We start from the raw sequence: 18012 nt of genomic DNA, 5'->3' as shown, positions 1-18012 counted from the left end.
GGTAGATCACTCAATATGGACGAGGCGGGAGAGAGAGCTCTGTCGTCGAACGGGGAGGAATGCTCTAAAGGGCGGTGAATAAGCAGCAGGGCGATAGGGTGGAAAGGACATACGGATAGACGGAGATGAGGTGCTAACGAGAGAAATAGGAAGCTTCATTTGCTGGCGCAGTGAGACAATATCATCGTCGGTATAATCAAAGTCCAATAGTTTGTCTACATCCTGCAGACGCCACTGAATTAATGTGACCTTGTGATGGAGGCAAGAAAAGCCGAACCTGGGATTCGGAGAGGGGTCAGTGAGAGAATGGGGTGGATGAGAAGTGGGAATGGATACCTGAAGGAGCTCGTCGAGACGAACGGCAACGCGTGCTCTGCGAGAGAACTCGTCTCTTCCAATGACGGATTCGTCTGCACCGTGATCGGTGACATCGTGTCCGCAATCACAGGTCTCGATATAAGCGTAGGGCGCGTCGTCGTCGTCTGAGCCGTACTGGGTCAAGTCACCCAAGGACGACTTGTTCTGGGCGTCTTGGTCGAGCATGACCTCGACGTCTGGTGGTGGTCTGAGGTTTGAGCACGAGCTGCATGCGGTACATGGGGAATGTCGTGCAATTTTGAGGGCGAGGGCGTAGTCGCTGAGCTGGGCGCCTTCTTTGGAGGGGGGATAGAGAAGCTTGCCCATGGTAACGTTGTGAGTGATAGACTCTGCGCTTATTTGAATGTTCACTGAACTTGAAGTTGTAGTAACAATGTAGTCAGTTCCAAGTCAAGTTGGATATCGTTCAGTACATCGGACCCCAGGCACTCCCTACTTATTCACTCACACTCCCTGTCTGTCTATGTCTAATTTTATGATCCCTGTCTTTCCCTTGTCTTTTCTCGCCTGACCACGACCACGACTTTCCTGGTTTTTATAGCACACAAGGCTATCCTAATGTCCTTGTCCTCAACCTAGAAAAAAACCGGTATATCTCGTCGTCCTGATATCTCCACCATGACCGCTTTTCTGCCAGCTCTGGCGTTTCTGTCATTTCTGTCCCTTCTTTCAAAAGTACACGCCTCAAATTCAAGTTGGATACAATACCCTCCAACTGGATATGCAACTATGACTCATTACTACCTCCCCGAAAACTTTGTCGCCGCTTGTGGATGCACTCCTTCCAGCACTCATTACCCCACAGCGGCACTAAACCAAATGGCCTTTGGGAGCAGCACTTCCTATGGTCCAGCGTGTGGCCGATGCTTCAACTTGACCCTCTTGAACACTTTCACGTCCAACCCTCCTTTTTACCCCAATGTCACCAACCATGTGGTTGTCAAAGTCACAGATCTGTGTCCTCTTTCAGAAAATGGGTGGTGTTCTGCCACTCCCAGCAAGCCCAACTCGTTCGTGTATTTCTTTCCTCCTTTCATATCTATGTGTTAACACTGGTTGATAGTGCTGGTGCATACCTAAATTTCGACCTCGCATGGCCATCGTCATCAATATCAAATGATTTCTTCCCCTCCGACGCGTCGTTATACGGTAAGTTATCAATTAATCAATATCTAGAGTTGAATGTCTTACAAAGAGGCTACTCACTCAGGTTATACTGTACGTTAATATTTCTAAATTATTTGACCGTTTGTAATGTCAGGTGTGATTGTTAGGACTTTGGTGTCTGGAATATCAGTTACCAGAGTGTTACCTGCGATGATTGGGAGGGTTGGGATAACGCTGCTGCCCTCGGATCAGAGGCCGCCATCAGTGGGTGCTGTCCCGACAATCCTACGGTTCGTTCATCTTTCTCTGCTTTACGTACACCACATCTAACTCTTCAACAGGGTAACGTAAACGACACTTGTCCCTCTTATTCTGAACAAAATGGCATACCGTATGTCTTATCTTCCTAGCTTTTTGCCACTGAACTAACTCCTGTATAGGCCAGATACCCGTACCAATGCTGCTTTCACGTCATTCGTTCCTCACTTTCTTTGGTTCACTGTTTTTGCGTTATCTATTCATTATTTATCATGACCCAAGCGGTCTATATCTGTTTCACCATACCCCCTTGTTGTCTACCTATCTGCGCTACTCTTTACACACACGGCTCCTGTACTCTTAGATACACTCATCTTCTTGCTGACCTGATTCGTGTGCATCACTGAGTATCGTGAGATCCCTGACATGGGAGCGACTCGATGCAGGAGTCTGTCTTTGCGACAGTGTTTGTGGGCTTGGTGCTCGAAATGATCGTGTTGATGTCGATCGATGTAGCACCCGTCCAGTCACCCCGACTGGCACGTTCTATGACCTTCCTATCACGACAAGGATTACGAAAACAACGCCCATTCCACAGCGCTACGTCTCACCATCCTGCAACCTCTCATTGCCTCGAAAAACGACATGCCCCACCTTGCGTGCAAAATGCGGCGCCAGGCGGGGGACAGCGCTCTTCCTGGCCTTCCTGCATCTTCGTCGTTTGGCGGGGGAAGTCACGTCTGCAGCCCCTGCTGACGCTGGCATCGACGTTGGGTCTTCCTTGGATGCGTCGTGGTGGTCGATATCCATGGTTTGTCCTAGCTGGACATGTTCGGGTGCCGCGTGTGCCGCGTGTGCCTCCTGAGGGATGACCGGTGCTTCTTTACTGCCTTCGACTGGCGAGAGTAGAGTAGGGGGGGCGGGTATACGTCGGGATGTCTTGCATTCCGTGCAGATGTAAGTGACTATGTGGCCATGCGAGCGGGATGCTAGGATTCAAGAATTCAGAATTTCCAGTTAGGGTTATCATAGTTCCGCCGTCCTTTGTCCATCGACAGGACTGCTGATAACCTTGCACATACCTTTAACACGCACTTTAGAGGTCAGACCAGGAAGGAGTACGATATGGCATCCCCTGCACACCGTGCGCTTGACAGAAGGATCCCTACATTCGAGATACCCCATAATGATCAGCAAGTCATCAAACAAGAGGTCGTACGCCGAATTTTCAGACAATGAAAAACAAACATTTTCACAATCGTCTTCTGCCCCACCGTCCTCATCGACTCGACATAAGCCCTCGACAGCTCCGAGCGCGTCACCACCCTCCTCCCGCCCCTCCCATCGTTCTTTCCCTCCTTCCGCGATTTGCGAGCCTTGTCGGTTGTGGCGGATGCGGTGCCGGTGCTGGGTAAAGACTCGGGGTCGGGATCGGGGTTGGGGGGGAGGGAGATGTTGTTGAGGTATGTGCTGGCTTGGTAGAGGAAATTGAGTCTTTGGATGATGTCCCTGTTCGAGATGCTGGTGGGATTGGGGGTTTCGTCTTTGTTTTTCTTCGCCATCGCGATGGTGGTTACTGTTGATCGGTGCAGCGCTGTACTAGGAGAAGTGCAAGGTCAAGGGTCGGAGCACCTTATCATAAGGTATATGCAGCTCTTCATAGTAAACGGGCAGCGTGGTGTATACCGACCTTAGCTCAGTTGGAAGAGCGCGAGACTGTAATAGGATGTCTGTTTATCTTGAGGTCGCCTGTTCGAGCCAGGCAGGTCGGATATATTTTATTTTGAATTTGAGATTCACTCGGTAAAAAAACCCATTGTTATTGTTTTTGATCATACATGTAGATATCAAAGAAGGATCACGTAGTGAGAAAGACAAGTGCAATTTTGTATGCACAAATGCCATCTTTACAGATTTTGCAACATCGAGACAGCTCGCCCTGCATCCACATCTCTAGCCAGATCGAGGGGTATCATGCCTGTATCGTCTTTTGTGTGCGGGTTGGCCCCATTTTGAAGGAGAAACTGGATACCCTCCACGTCGTCGTTCAAAGCGGCCATATGCATGGCGGTTTGTCCTCCAGGCACGTAAGCACTGTTCACGTCCACACCGTGCTCCCTTAACACCAGACCAGCCTCGTCAAAGTCCGATTGAGCCATGAAACCGAGGAAAGCGATCTTGTATCGTTCTTCGGGGTGTGCGTCAAGATATAGCTCTTCGTCCTACAATAGGGATGTATCAACGTATCAGCAAATAAGATAAGGTTATGGGGTATGTTAGCAGGAAGGAACACTCGCAATTTCTTCGCCTAGGTCCATACCGCCCGTAAAACCCCCTTCGTTCCTTACATCCACTATGAACCGGCCATTTCGATCGAGCGTGTTCTGACGGCACAACGGACAGCGACTCTTATCGCCCCCCGTCTTTGCCCATTCCATGATACAGCTCCAGTGAAAATGGTGCCCGCTCGCGCCAGAGCCTGGCGGGCCACAGTGCAGCTCGACGTCGTCGATGATCTGGGACGGGCCTTCGTCGTCGTTGGATGGGATGTGGAGGCTTTCAAGACATATGGCACAGTTTTCTGGGGAGTAGGCTGGCGGGGCTGGCGGAGGTAGGGGCATGATGATGATAGTGGCAGACGCGGCAGTGTATCAGGATCAAGATGGTGGCAGATCTACGATGTAAAATGCGAACACGTGGATATCTAATCGACAACTTTCATCTCCGAGCAAACCAATTGAGCAGTGACTGGTGTTGTACGGTATTTCATTTACAGGGGTTGGGGATTTCGACATATAAATTCTCAATCCCCATGATCTCGGCTGTATTAACGACATGTTTAGAATGTAGGCCTATACTGTTTAATTGAGCACAGGCCCGGATCGAGTCCTGATTTAACGAACAAATATGCTGTACGGTCACCGGCGCTATGCAGGTTTCGGGATTCATTCAATAGGCCAGCGTTTCATCTTGACATAAAGGGATGATATACCCCTTCCACTTTGGTATGCGCAAGTATGGGCAAAGCATTCACTTCTAGAAGAATCGATGTAGTCGTCGAATTAGTCGACGGCGAGGTCTAGAAAGAGTAAAATTTGGTTTCGAATGGCTTCTTCATCAAAAAAAACTGCATTATGATCACGGTTTTGGCAAGTCATGCTGGATATCAACGTTGTTTTATTGGTGTTCCTGTGACCTACGAATTGAGTAAGGTGGTACATGCGTCAAAAAGAAGTTACCCTGTCTCACTACATTATCTATTTCCCATTGTGCCACAAATAACCCCGTTTCTTTTTCATTATATTTCATGCTTCTAGCCAATCCAAGAAATCCGGAGTGAAGTAGGACAAAATCAGCGTAGCGCCTGTGGAAGTTACCGTAAACCATATAATCATCATTCTCCGGCTATGCCCAAAAAAAGCGATACGTACCGGCTCTGACCATGCTTTCGACGGATTCGAAGGCCATTGTCTTCAATTCATACACACCAGCAGCCGCCCCCGCGTGCACCATGGCGAATTCGCCGCTAACTTGATAGCAAGCGAGGGGATGGTCAGGTGCGAGCTGTGCAGCATCGGCGATGATGTCGAGATAGGGCATAGCAGGCTTGACCATGATGATATCGGCACCTTCAGCGGTGTCACGTTGCTGCATGATAGTTTTCAGCATAAGCACGTTCGAACGGGGTTTTGTTACCCCCGGCATTGAGAAGACTTACGATAGCACGCCTGGCTAGGCCTTTTGCTGAGGGTGGAAGCTGGTAGCATTTACGGTCACCGAAGGATGGTGCACTTCCAGCAGCGTCTCTGCAAGTCGACTATAATTCTGGACGCTTCAATTTGAAATCGGTCGATCTGCTTACCTGAAAGGGCCGTAAAGAGAACTTGCGAACTTTGCAGAATAGCTCATGAGAGTACATTTATTACCATACCCTTCATCGATCAGCTTTCTCTTTATGGCTTTGATGCGGCCGTCCATCATATCGCTCGGAGCGACGCAGTGCGCGCCGGCAACGGCATAGCTCACTGCAACATCTGCGATGCGGTCAACAGAAGGTTCCGTATCGATAGTACCATCTGCGAAGAGAACCCCACAGTGGCCGTGAGACGTGTATTCGCAGAGGCAGACATCACAGGCGATGTACAGAGAAGGGAAGAGAGAACGAAGTTTTTTTATGGCTAGTATCACGGGACCGTTTTGATCATCTGCTGGAGTGCCTCGTTCGTCCTGGCGCATGACTCGTCAATCATCGTATTTGTGAATTTCCCACAGTGAGAGGGAAGCACTGCACACGTACCTTTTCACAGTTCAAGGGTACTCCGAAGAGAATGACACTCTTGAGACCTTTTTGGACGAGGGGAGTCAGAAACTCTTCGAGCTTGTTCACGCCCCAACGTCTTTGGCCTGGGAGGGTGGGTATGATAACGCTGGCATTGGGATCATCGGTGATAAAAATGGGGTACATGAACATGGACTTTGTGAGCTGACGTCTTCCCTGCCATGAACGCGAAAGAGGGTGTTGGTAGCCGCCTTGAAGAATCGAGCTATGATACGTTAACTTTTGAAATCTGGGAAAGAAGATAGTATCAAATGGGAGAACTCACGAGATGTCCATTTTGTTGGTAAATTTTGAGCCTATTCTTTGCCACGGGTTATAATTTAGGGAAACTTGTGCAGGAGCTGTGTTGCTCTGGTGTTGGTGTTGTGACAGACAGTGGTAGAGTATACGTGCAAGCAATCGTGAGAAAAGTTGAAGCTGTGGCCAGTGCTATGAGGTGCTATCCCCGCTCCGACGGGACTTTCTGTCAGTAACCACTCTCTCAGTAACGAGCAATTCCGAGCCAGAGCCTCGGGTCAGTATAATTTGGTCAGACATTCATTTCACAAGTACATTGCAAGCCAAGATGAATTATACTACTCTCGAGACTGTGCGTATTAGGGGAAATACCGAGAGTCCATATATAAGTGGTGGTGGGAATGAATGCTTCCTAACGTGTAATGGGCACCATGAATCATGGTAGTGAATGATGGCAATCATGGCACACTACTGGTTTAGCATGGTCGGGGCACTGTGGTAAGCCATCTCCTGATGTCATCAGATTATGATTATGATGAAACCGAGTCACTTCATTGCAGTACATATCGGTGAGAATCCTGTATGATCTATGTTGGGCGCTCACCTTTACCAGTGATTCCAACTGCCCGAATAGTCGTGCAATTACCTCGCACCATACGGAGTCGTCTTGATTCCTGGCAGATCGTACCATGCAAATCAGTGGAACGAGTTCTTTCAGAAACGCGTGTCTAGCCTGATCCAGTCCGAAGTGAGTGGCATGGAAGTAGGAATCAATCGAGCTCAGCGGAACGCGCGTACTTGCGCCTAGTCGTCCGATGGCTTCAGGCGCCCGATAAGATCACCTTACACAAGGATGGGAAGACTTTGTGCTGACAGTTTCAGGAGGTTGAACCAAATTCAGGCCAAGTCTATGAGAACCCGGGCTTCGGAGGAGATATGACTCGCCTCGCCAAATATCACGTTCTTTTTTGTTCCCGTTTTTTTTTTCAATGGGTATACGTATTCCAATTGTCGTCCGGACTGGGAGCACAATGGGTTGACATGCCATTGTCAGTGATAATAGTAGGTGGGAGCGGGACAACCATTGTCCAATGAGTGTATACGGCGCAACGAGTGTTCAAGAGGAACGGCAACCATTTGGAAAGCAGACTCAATTTAATTTGGAGTACGTATCCCTATTTACATTCCGGCATATTTGCTAATCGCGGAGGTGATCAAGTTTGCAAACTCGCAGTGTAAACATAGATCAGGTACCAAGGTGGAAACGCGCTACATGGACTGACATCAGTAGCCAATTACTGTACTTGTACAGCTGCGGCGGAGTAGCTGCGCACAGTGAGAAGTCCTCTGGTGGAGATGTCGGTCAGCAAGAGAGCAAGAATTCGGGCAGGTTTCAGCGTCATCAAGTGGCTATATTGTCATGGAAATGAACGGAGGTAGATGAGGGCAACGGAGGGTTAGCGAGTTCGGTAGCCTCGTGTCACGACGACGAGGAACAGGAAGCAAATGGCAAAAACAGACTAAAAAATAATCTAAAAAATAAATCAGCCCCCGCGGCTACGTCCGCTCACGTGATCATGTTTAAAGAGATCCCACGCTTTTGAAAAGGTGGCCCTTAAACACTTGTCCCAACAAATTACTTTTTTCTTTCATGCTGTAAATTTACCCCTCCCCTTTGTTCAACCTTAGACATCGACCACGACGACGACGACGACGACAACACGCGCCGCCCATCGTCCCACACGACGAGCGCAGCCCATTCCCCACAACCATGACAATGCTGGCCACCACCCCCACATCCGGCTTCGTGTCTCGAAGAGGAAGACCACGCGATTCGAGCATGTCCCCGTCTTGCCGGTCTATCGTTCTTCAACACACTCCTCCCCGTTTATCAACTGATCCAAGTTCTGCTCCTCCCTCTTACGACTCGCCCATGTTAACCCCTTCCCCCCTCAAAAAACGTGTCATTTTCCCTCCCACCATCGAACAATGCGATCCTGATGACATCTTTTTACAATCGCCTTTCAGATCCCCGCCCCCCGTCCACCGCCTCTACCCCCTCCATATGTCGAAACCCCAACCCATCTCCATCGACGACGACGAAGGCGGAATTTTTCTGGCTTCCTCGTCTGCCCCGCACTCATCTCCTTTCTTCCCGGCCTCAACGTCACAGCCTCTGCGTACCCCCGTGAAACAGGCCCATCGCGTCCACTCTCGCCCCGCCCTCTCGACTAGACCGGCAAACGCTCAATCAGCGTTCAAGACGCCCGCTTCTGCCTGCATCGGTTCAGAAACTAGAGTGGGAGTGGGGACGAAGAGAAAATCAACGCCTCATACGACGAGCTTCTCCACGCCCCTTCGCCAGCGTGCCACGACCCCTCTCTCCATATCTGCGTCAAAGACTCTGGAGACCTCTTCTGGCATGGCCTTTCACCGTCTCGCACCGCTTCCTGCCCCTCGCTTCGTGGCACGAACACCGCAAACGAAAGCAGAGACGGAGGCTTATGTAAAGAGACAGGCGGAGACTATGACGAGATTGAATTTGCGTGATATCGATCACCCGAGAGAGAAGTGGGATTTCGAAGATGATGATTCTGGAATCGAGGTCGGAGACGATGAGGACGATAGGGGAGACGAGCTGTTCTTGGACAGATTACCGGAGATTGGACGTAGCAAGCCAAGATCAATCAGTCCGAAGAAGCCCTTGAATATCGACGTCGTAAAGAGAGGAAACGGCAAAGAAGAAGTAGCAGAAGCCATTTCACCAGGTGGGCATATAATCAAGCGTCGCGCTCGGTCAAGGCCGGTGTCACTAGAGTTACTGGAGAGCATTCACCAAACGCCGTCACCCCCAGCTTCATCTTTGGTAAATTGACATTTAGAAGTGCTGTGTGTTTAGTCATGATTAACTGATACTATTTTTACAGCCTGATCCCGCCGTTGTACAACGTACATGTCCTCCAAGAACCGCGAAGGCTGCCGTAGCATTCCCTTCGGTCGCGCGAGATCATGCGCGCAATTCCTCAGCGTCGTCTTCGGAAGCGGGTTCGCCTCGTCCTCGGCGCCGACTGACAGGTAGCAGCGGTCCACGCCCACCAGTTATACAGTCGAGATCATCGGATTCTGTCCCACCACGAGCTCCCATGAGTCGATTAGCTAGCTCCAGCTCGGCAACGTTATTCTTTGGCCCTGCCATTACACCTGTAGATCCCCCAACCCCAAGTTCTCCAGCTCCCGGAAAACTTCGTTCTCGCACTAGCTCTAGTATTCTGAGTTTGGCTAAACATCCCCATGCTACTCTACGGCTACGTTCTTCCCGACCCCGAATGTCGAATCGACATAGTTATGCAGGACCTGGAAGCGCGAGTCTATCTCCTCTACCATGGACGCTCCGTTCGTCGACGCTAGACTCTTTTTCGCCAAATTCTTCTCCAGCATCTTTGCCTCGCAGGGAGGAGGATACGGACGATGACGAGATGACGATGTTCGAATCTGGCGGACCGCCAGATTCTTCATTTGTGTTTAGTGTGACGGAAGGCACGCCTTCGCCGAGATCGAAGAGGGAGACGTTGGCTACTAAATTCAAACCTCGAGATTCAGGCGTGGTTCTCACTGACGATGAGGACATGGGAACTGGCAGTGATTTTTTGGCCGCTATGCCTAGAGCATCGACGAGCGTGAGCTCGATATACTCTGATGCGAATGATGATCTGGTCACGCCTGGAGTTGCACCTGGTGCTACGTCGGGCTGGCCAGGTGCAGTCGTCGTCGACGGATGGGACGACTGCGACCGAAGTTTTGGCCGTCCGAGAGAAGACGGCGTGGACGTGGACGCCTTCATCCTCCGCACACTCGCCGCAGGCGGGAAAGTCTCTGCGGAGGAAAACAAGAAGCCCCCCGGAACGCCTGTGAAGAAGATGAAGACGAGCCACTTGGCGGGGAACCGACCCTGGCAGAGTGCCGTGGCTGCGAAGGTGGGGTTCAACTTTGGGCTCGACCTTGCTCCTGCTGGGAAATCGAAGAATGGGCCCAGGAAGAGTTTGCCGGCGGCGTTGTCGGCGCTTGGGCCCAAGAGGGGGAAGATGGGGTTTAATGATTCGGATACGGATGAGGAGCAGGAGAATAGTCCGAGTTCGAGGAAGGAGAGTAAATACGAGGGACTTGGACTTGGTCGGCCGCCTTCGTTTAATGGGCCTTCTGGCCCGGTGTCTCGAACGCGATGGTTGATGCGCCGGAGTAGCAGTGGTGCATTTTCCAGCGGTAGTGAAGTATCAATGGGTACGCCTACCGGTCGTAAAGGTAATTTCATTCGTCACTTTTTTAAGGGATAGTTACTAATGAAATACGTTAATTAGACTGGAACCTTCCACCACCTCGCATTCCATCTCAGTTGTCCCCTGCTAAGAGTGCCAAGAACACGTTCTCTCGATCGTCATCCAACAGCTCTGTCGTCACGCTAAACTCTCCAACGATGGCGTCGCGGACGTTGCCTGCGCCCGGCTCCATTAAGCGGCCTCCTGGGTCTCCTCTGATAAGACGAGACGACGTGGCTTCGGAGCATGATCGGGCTGGTCGGTTTGAGAGGGAGTTTGTGGAGATTGAGCAAGTAGGGAGCGGTGAGTTTGGCAAGGTGATGAAGGTGCGAGGGAAGAACGGGCCTATGAATGAAGTGTATGCTGTCAAGAAGTCGAAAAGGTTTGAAGGCTCGCGACACCGGTAAGTTACCCTGGCGATCACGCGATTGATATGAGAGAAGGCTGACCCTCGTTACTTGAAACAGACTACGACTGCGGGAAGAAGTGGATGTCTTGCAACATCTCGCTCAGGCAGCGGCGGCCGACGCAAATAGCTCACAAGGGCAACATCCCAACGTACTGGCGTATATCGATAGCTGGGAACAGGACGAGGCACTGTACATCCGGACTGAACTGTGCGAACTGGGAAACTTTGCGCGATTCCTGTGGGAGTATGGCAGGGTGTTTCCCCGGTTGGACGAGGCGAGGGTGTGGAAAATCATGGTGGATTTGAGTAATGTGAGTGGGATTAGCCTGGAGAGAGTTCAGGGATGATGCTGATTGCAAATTCAGGGCCTGAGGTTTATTCATGACTCAGGGGTTATCCATCTTGACTTTAAGCCTGCGAACATATTTGTGACTGGGGAAGGGCGGTTCAAGATTGGAGACTTTGGGATGGGATCTGTGTGGCCGAGGGTGAAGAGCGGGGGCCATGGGATGGGAGTGGGGGTGGGTGGATTTGAGAGGGAGGGTGACAAGGTGTACTTGGCTCGTGAAGTGCTTCAGGGGAAGTACGGCAAGGCTGCCGACATGTTCAGGTATGTCTTGGAGGGAGCGGCGTCTGCTGACCTGTGACTGATTATAATTTTTTTTTTTCCGAAATATAGCTTTGGTATGACGATGTTGGAAACGGCTACTAACATTGTGGTACCTGATCAGTGAGTATTTTTTTTCTCCCGGTTGTGTTGAATTGAATTCGGCACCGTCGGCAAGAGGAAAGTTTTGGAGAGACTAATGAAAATTAATTGTGTAGGGGCGAGGCGTGGCACCGATTACGACAAGAGGATTTTAGTCTGGTTGATCTGGACGGGAGCCCGGAGCTGTTTGAGTTGATCAAGAGGATGATGCGAACGGAGCCGGGGGATCGGATTGAGATTGAGGGAGTGTGTGGGCATGGAGTGGTATCGAGGGCTCGAGGGGTGATGGAGCGCACGTATATGGAGGCCAAGGTAATGGGGACGTCTGTGTTTGCAGCGTCGCCGTTGGCAGGCGTGGGGAGTGGGTTTCTGGAGGAGATTCTTGGGGCGAGGGTTGGTTGTGAGGATATGGCGATGGACGAGAGTATATGAGAAAAGTGAATATGAGTGGGGATTGTAGGATTCTTGGGACATTTGTTGCTATAACATATAATCTCTATAGGGACGGTACATTTTATATTTTGTTGAGTAGCTAGTGTTGATTTGCAGGGTTGTGATATATGAAAAAGGCTAGGCTCGGAGTGATGATCCCCGCACTGGGCTTGAGCTTGCAGAGAAGATAACGACGAGATCGTCACTGTGATCCTTCTTACGTGTCCGTCCATTCAAATACTCCCTCTCCCTCTCCCTTTCGTCCCCATCCCCTCCCTGTCCTCCTCCTCGTTGCCCTCGTCCTCGTCGCCATCCCCGTCCCACATCCTCTTCTTCGACATTTCGACCTGACGACGACGGGTGCTGTAGTCGTCACAGCCACCGTGTCCGTTGGTGGCTCCTCCTCGCCCTGCCTCTCTTAAAACCTGCAACCCCCCCAACCATACATGTGCTGAACACTGCACAAACCCCCGCTCCCACATCTTTTTTCTTTCTCCTACTATATGGACTTTCGCAGGTCTTCCCAACACGCTCCTTCATCTCACACGCAAATCCTACATCCAAATTCCGCGTTGTACCGCGTCCCTTACCTCCCTTCCCATCCCTCCCAACTCCCTCTTCCCCCCTCCCCCTATTCACAAAACAACAGGTTCCCCTCATCCTCTCTGCTATCCAACATTTATCCCTCATCTATGGATTCTTCTTCTGCTGCCGACATTCGCACCTTTTTCACTTACATTCCCAACGAGGTCAAACACCGCAAAAGAACCACCCGTCCTCAGCTCAAGGTCCTCGAAGACGTCTTTCGCAAAGATACAAAACCGAATGCAGCTCTGCGCAAGGCCCTAGCCACTCAGCTCGACATGACTCCCAGAGGCGTACAGGTCCGTTTGCCCTTTTTTCTCTTCTTTGACCCCTTCTGACGCTTCGCGTGACTAGGTCTGGTTTCAAAACAGGTACTTTTTTTTCGCCCTTTTTCCATCCTTCTCTTTCTTATGTAGTCCAGACGGGCAAAGGAGAAACAGCAGCTGAAGCGAGTCCAAGCCCATGCCAGCACAAGCCCTGCCGCCACCCATTTCTCACAAAACAGCTCGTCGCCCAGGGATATCTCTCCCATCCACGAATCTTCCAGTTCCTCGACGGCGACAGAAGTCCCTTCGCCTGCCGTAGACGACCACTACGACCCGCAACCCACTCAGACGCCAGAATTCCCTCCTTCAGTGCCATCCAGTCCTGCTCCCGACGCACCCGCCCAGCTCGCTCCTGATTCTGCACCTCCTTCGTGGCACAGCTCTCCCACAGCCACAGACCTCATCTCTCATCCCGTTCGTCAAACGATACCAGAAGAATCACAGGATGAACAGCTGCTAAGCATACGTCGGGGCTCGTTGCCCGTCATCACCCGCTCCCAGTCCTTCGCCAACGGAAGCCACATCCCACCGTCCATCGACAGCATGGGCCGGCGAAAGTCGATGGACACGAGCCTCTACAGACTGATGCACCACCCCTTTGCACGGGTTGCGAAAGAGAAGAACGAAGCGCTGTACACCCACTCGCCTCTCTCCTCTCCTTCCCAGAGCCTGCAGCCCATGGCGCGCGAGGCGACGGTGGGCCCGATACGCAACGGCGGGACGCACATCGCTGTGCCGTTCACGCCCAACCGACCGGGTCTGGCGCATCGCGCGTCGATGCCTCACGTGTTTGTGCCCCCTCGCCCGCCGCGCGCGTCCGACGCGAGTATGTACGCCTCGCACGTCTCCGCTCGTCGGTTCTCGGACAACAGACAGTTCGTCCCTCAGCGCACCGTGTCTTCTCCGATTCCAGGCCCTTCTTCCATCACCAGGCTACTCTTCGGCAACCCCTCTTCTCCATCTGCCACCTCTCCCTGTCCGGGCGAGCTTGACGGCGGCGGTGGCGGAGGAGAGATGTACTCGTCCGACATTTCCCGACTGCAGCAGTGGTCCTTCCCCGCGGACGACCGAGACGAAGACGACGTGACGTCGACGTCTCATGGAGGCTTGTCGCGCTTTAGCTCGATAGCGTCGGTGGCGGGGAGTGAGTCGAGTAATACGAGCGCGTTCTATTCGGATGTGGGCAGTGTGGATCCGGGGTGTTATGATCCGAATGTGAGACGGGGATCTTGGTGCGTTGCGTTTGCTTGATTGCTTTTTCGTTTCTACGTTCGTTTCTTCGTAGTTCGTTGCTTGGCTTCGTTTGATACCTCGTTTTCCTCGGAGATGATGCTGACACCCCTCGCTCTTATTCGCCCCGTAGTAACTACATCGAGCTCGGAATGTCGAGTCTAAACATGAGCAACCGCTCGAGCCAAGGCTCACTCAACGAATCTCATCTATCAGCAGGCTCCTCCCTCGCCTACTCCCGCTCCCAAGACCACGCCAACGACCCAAGGCGGCTTTCTGCTACTGGGTATTCATCGCCGACGAGTGGTCCGGGCGGCAGTCCCCGGGGACAGCAGGGACAAGGACAGGGACAGGGGCATGAACCAGAGGGAGCGAGTAGTTTGTATTATTCAAGTGTGAGTCAAAATCGAACTTCCTCCTCTTCTTTTTTGGATTTCGATATCGATGACGAGGCTAACGACACGCTTGTGTATTTCCAGGTCCCGCCAGACCCGATGGTAGGCACAACGTACATGGGCGCCTCTGACGCTTCCGTGTCTGATATCAACCCGACGACGCATGGGCACATGCAGGAAGCGAATATCCCCCAGATTTACGTGCAAGGCTCCGTTATTGACAGGATGGGCGTCTTCCCATCGTCTCAACCTCCACCGCCTTCTTCCTCCTCGTCGTCCTCTTCGTCGTCCGCGTCTGCTTCGGCGGCGGCGATCGTAGAGTCGATAGCCCCGGTCCAGATGGAGGGATCGGGAAAGTATCGGTATGAGGGCGGGATGAGCGAGTTTGGGCATGGGCAGACGTACGGTGGAGGTGGAACGACGACGACGGGCGACGTGGTGCAATACCCACTCACAGGCTCATTCACGCCGCACCCGCAAGACCATTCTGAGATGATGAGGATGACGCAAGGGGTCGACTATGGTCCGTCTGTGTCTGTGTCTGCGGGTGTGTCAGGCATAGAGGGGTTTCGCGACTATGCGTGAATAGGTGGATAGGTGACATCACTGTCTGTTCTTTTTTTTTTTTTTTTTTCTTTTTTTTTTTTTGCTGTTTTTAGCTGATTGTTGTCGTCGTTGATGTGATGTTTGATGTTTTTCTTCGTCTTCGTCGTGTTTTGAAGGAGAGGTTGAGCTGGCTTTTTTTTATTATTATCACCAGATTATCACTGTTTTTTTTCCCTCTCTGCCTTGTCGCTTTTTTCGCTTTCGTGATTTCATTTTCTGAATTTTGATTTTTCAGGTTTCAGTGAATGGCGTGCAACTTTTGTCAAAGGCTTGGTCATTGCAAAAAAAAAGGCTTCTTTATTTTTTTATTATGCTTGAATCTCTTCCATACATATTTTTTCACCCCACTACAGTCCAACATGTGCAAAAGTGTGCAATTAGCTTCCCCCCCCCCCGCGCCATCTAAACCTGTCGATGATGGGACGATGGTTGGTGTGTAGATATCGTACAATTTTCTTTTGATCCTTGAAAGCATACGTCAGGTTCTATACATGTGTTATCTCGTTTTTATATCTTTTATTATGAGTTAGATATTTCAAGCTTTAAATATAGTCCCTCCCAGTCTCCCCTCGATCCGTTCGATCATTCGTCTCGGTCTTGGAGATCATCCATAACCCTCGAATCCGTACCGCGCTGCACCGACATCGCTATCAGACTATCAGACATACTGCTACTTGAAGTCAGTCCTGTCATCCGTCGTCGTCGTTAACGGTCCCTCGAGGCGTCCCTCCCTCCCTCGTTCATACCTCTCACACAATCCAACGACCATGTCCATCCCAAAACATGTCCCTCCGTTCATTCATTCCCTCATCCTCGGTTTTATCATTTCGTCGTGTCCTCGTTATACGTACGTACGGTTTTTCGCGTGCTTTCCTGGTCTCCCTTCGCCCCTTCACTTACCCTTACGTCCCCCGTTCTCCTTTCCCCCGCTTCCCCTTTCGCCGTTCGCCGTCCCCCGTTTTCTTTCCTTGTTCAGTTTATATTTTCAGATCATGTTTTTCGTTTTCGTTCTTTCCACTCTTAGTCATTTTTTATCTATCTATCTCTCGGTGTCAATCGGTGCGACACTGGAAAAAAATCTGTTGATAAGCTATTTGTAGTTTTAATATTCCGTCCCCCCCTCTCTCTCCCACACACACTCTCTCTTTTTGTGAAATATTGAGAAAATGAAATTTTTTTATTTCGTTTGCGTGGTGTTGCGTTTTGGGCGCGAAAGCGTGAAATACGAGGGGTGGAAATAGGGAGTGAGAGTGCGATGTGGGGTGGTGCTGAGACGTGAATCGGTTTGAGGCTATGGTACTCGACGCATCGATCATCTTCGTTCATCGATATCAAATCTCAATCACGGAACGACGGTCTCTCTCCTTGATGAGTCTACTATACTGCTACATTCAAACACAGATGCGGATACGGATACGGATGCAGGATGCAACCTTGAGTACATCTTGAGTACACCTTTGGTAGCTCTTCCCCATCCGGCGAACGAAAGATGAGACCCCCGCTGAGTCGACGCCTCCGCGCTCGAGCGCATGTTCGACGAGCGGGTAAGATGCCGGCCCTGCCCCACCCGCCCCCACCCCCTACCGTGCGGGCCGCTGGGGGGTTTATGAACGAGCCATCATGGAATATGGAATGCCACGAGAGATAGGGGGAGGGATACAGACGCGTGTGTTTCGATGCCGTCGTCGTCGTCGTCGCGAGGGGCTAGAGTTTGGTGCCGGCTGGGCTGGGGAATGGGACGGGGGGGGAGAGCATGGGGGGGTGGTGTGGTCCCGAAGAAGAAGAAGGAGGAGGAGGAGGAGGAGGAAGGGAGAGCTCGCCCATTCTCCCCGTCACTTGTGCATTTCGGTCCATCATGATCCGGTGTACCTAGAAAAAGAGCGCACGAGTATCAGCCCCCGTCGTTCAGAACACCGTCATTCACAACCAAACACAAAACACAAAACACAAAACCAGCACACGCAAAAAAACAAAAAAAAAAAACGCCACACCCACCTGCACCCGAATCCCATGCATGCCGTACCGCAGGGACGCCACGTCCTCGTTCGTCCGCATCGCCTCGTTCGTCAGCGCGATCTCGTTCCGGCGGGAGAGGGAGTCGAGGGAGGCGGAGAGGGCGGAGATGGACTCGCGCAGGCTGCTGAGGGTGCCTTCGAGGGTCGTGTTCAGGTTGAGGGGGGCGACGGGGGTCGGGGGGTGGGCGTGGTGGGTTTGGATTTGGGTGTGGGGGTATCCGTGTCCGTTCGCATTATACCCGTGCCCGTGCCCCTGTCCGTGCCAAGGTCCGCGTCCCTGGACATGTCCGTGCGTAGGCACACCAATATGCCCACCCACCCCCGCATCGCCGCCCACGCCCACAAAAGACCGCGCAGCGGCGTAGGCGGCGCTGTGAGGATCTGGGACGGGGGACGGGGCCTCGGAGGGAGGGGGGAAGTAGAGCGAGAGGGGGTCTGGGTCTGTTGGCGTTGAAGAGGGGTAGAAGGCGTCGAAGGCATCTAGCTGGTGTGCGGCTGACGCGCTGCCACTTCCGCTGGGGAGAGCGCTGGGGGGACTCGAGTTTCCTCCTCGACGCTGAAGGTTCGGCGAGGGGCTGAGGCGGAAAAAGGCGGCGAAATGCCGAACGGCGCGCCCGGGGGGGTGGTGGGAGTGCTGAAAGGCCTGGGTCCGGAAGGGAGGGAGGGAAGACGA

The 18012-nt window shown here is 51.9% G+C and overlaps 9 protein-coding genes across 9 annotated transcripts; 4 read left to right on the top strand and 5 right to left on the bottom strand.

Moving 5' to 3' along the window:
* Positions 1-52: 52 nt before the first annotated feature.
* Positions 53-750, bottom strand: SERLADRAFT_465577 (uncharacterized protein; the record flags this gene model as incomplete). Its single annotated transcript, XM_007317494.1, has 3 exons — positions 53-64; positions 114-222; positions 337-750. Coding segments are annotated over 3 exons (468 nt in total), but the record flags the coding sequence as incomplete, so codon positions are not given.
* Positions 751-841: 91 nt separating this feature from the next.
* SERLADRAFT_415020 (uncharacterized protein) lies at positions 842-2134 on the top strand (the record flags this gene model as incomplete). Its single annotated transcript, XM_007317493.1, has 6 exons — positions 842-1388; positions 1442-1527; positions 1589-1596; positions 1653-1775; positions 1827-1876; positions 1926-2134. The coding sequence occupies 6 exons, from the start codon at positions 997-999 to the stop codon at positions 2017-2019; spliced, it is 753 nt and encodes a 250-aa protein (XP_007317555.1).
* On the bottom strand, positions 2090-3305 carry SERLADRAFT_415019 (uncharacterized protein; the record flags this gene model as incomplete). Its single annotated transcript, XM_007317492.1, has 4 exons — positions 2090-2289; positions 2355-2732; positions 2826-2908; positions 2992-3305. The coding sequence occupies 4 exons, from the start codon at positions 3303-3305 to the stop codon at positions 2144-2146; spliced, it is 921 nt and encodes a 306-aa protein (XP_007317554.1).
* Positions 3306-3541: 236 nt separating this feature from the next.
* SERLADRAFT_465571 (uncharacterized protein) lies at positions 3542-4517 on the bottom strand (the record flags this gene model as incomplete). The annotated part of the gene is made up of 2 exons (XM_007317491.1): positions 3542-3965; positions 4041-4517. The coding sequence occupies 2 exons, from the start codon at positions 4362-4364 to the stop codon at positions 3651-3653; spliced, it is 639 nt and encodes a 212-aa protein (XP_007317553.1).
* On the bottom strand, positions 4511-6485 carry SERLADRAFT_465567 (uncharacterized protein; the record flags this gene model as incomplete). Its single annotated transcript, XM_007317490.1, has 7 exons — positions 4511-4932; positions 4993-5107; positions 5175-5391; positions 5462-5549; positions 5606-5970; positions 6041-6287; positions 6348-6485. 6 exons carry the CDS (start codon positions 6356-6358, stop codon positions 5049-5051), a joined length of 987 nt encoding a protein of 328 aa, XP_007317552.1.
* Positions 6486-6659: 174 nt separating this feature from the next.
* On the top strand, positions 6660-7894 carry SERLADRAFT_465564 (uncharacterized protein; the record flags this gene model as incomplete). Its single annotated transcript, XM_007317489.1, has 4 exons — positions 6660-6817; positions 6880-6888; positions 6933-7484; positions 7539-7894. 2 exons carry the CDS (start codon positions 7411-7413, stop codon positions 7747-7749), a joined length of 285 nt encoding a protein of 94 aa, XP_007317551.1.
* Positions 7895-8252: 358 nt separating this feature from the next.
* SERLADRAFT_448406 (uncharacterized protein) lies at positions 8253-12364 on the top strand (the record flags this gene model as incomplete). Its single annotated transcript, XM_007317488.1, has 7 exons — positions 8253-9185; positions 9247-10618; positions 10675-11035; positions 11100-11352; positions 11407-11651; positions 11721-11771; positions 11867-12364. 7 exons carry the CDS (start codon positions 8253-8255, stop codon positions 12180-12182), a joined length of 3531 nt encoding a protein of 1176 aa, XP_007317550.1.
* A 321-nt stretch (positions 12365-12685) lies between these two features.
* Positions 12686-15303, top strand: SERLADRAFT_437177 (uncharacterized protein; the record flags this gene model as incomplete). The annotated part of the gene is made up of 4 exons (XM_007317487.1): positions 12686-13066; positions 13122-13138; positions 13189-14325; positions 14457-15303. The coding sequence occupies 4 exons, from the start codon at positions 12686-12688 to the stop codon at positions 15301-15303; spliced, it is 2382 nt and encodes a 793-aa protein (XP_007317549.1).
* Positions 15304-16340: 1037 nt separating this feature from the next.
* On the bottom strand, positions 16341-16899 carry SERLADRAFT_465561 (uncharacterized protein; the record flags this gene model as incomplete). The annotated part of the gene is made up of 1 exon (XM_007317486.1): positions 16341-16899. One exon carries the CDS (start codon positions 16648-16650, stop codon positions 16360-16362), a length of 291 nt encoding a protein of 96 aa, XP_007317548.1.
* Between the last annotated feature and the right edge of the window lie 1113 nt (positions 16900-18012).

Source organism: Serpula lacrymans (assembly GCF_000218685.1).
Source record: "Serpula lacrymans var. lacrymans S7.9 unplaced genomic scaffold SERLAscaffold_6, whole genome shotgun sequence".
Lineage (NCBI taxonomy): Eukaryota > Fungi > Basidiomycota > Agaricomycetes > Boletales > Serpulaceae > Serpula > Serpula lacrymans.
Note: the sequence above shows the minus strand (reverse complement) of the source record. Positions and strands in the feature narration are given on the sequence as shown.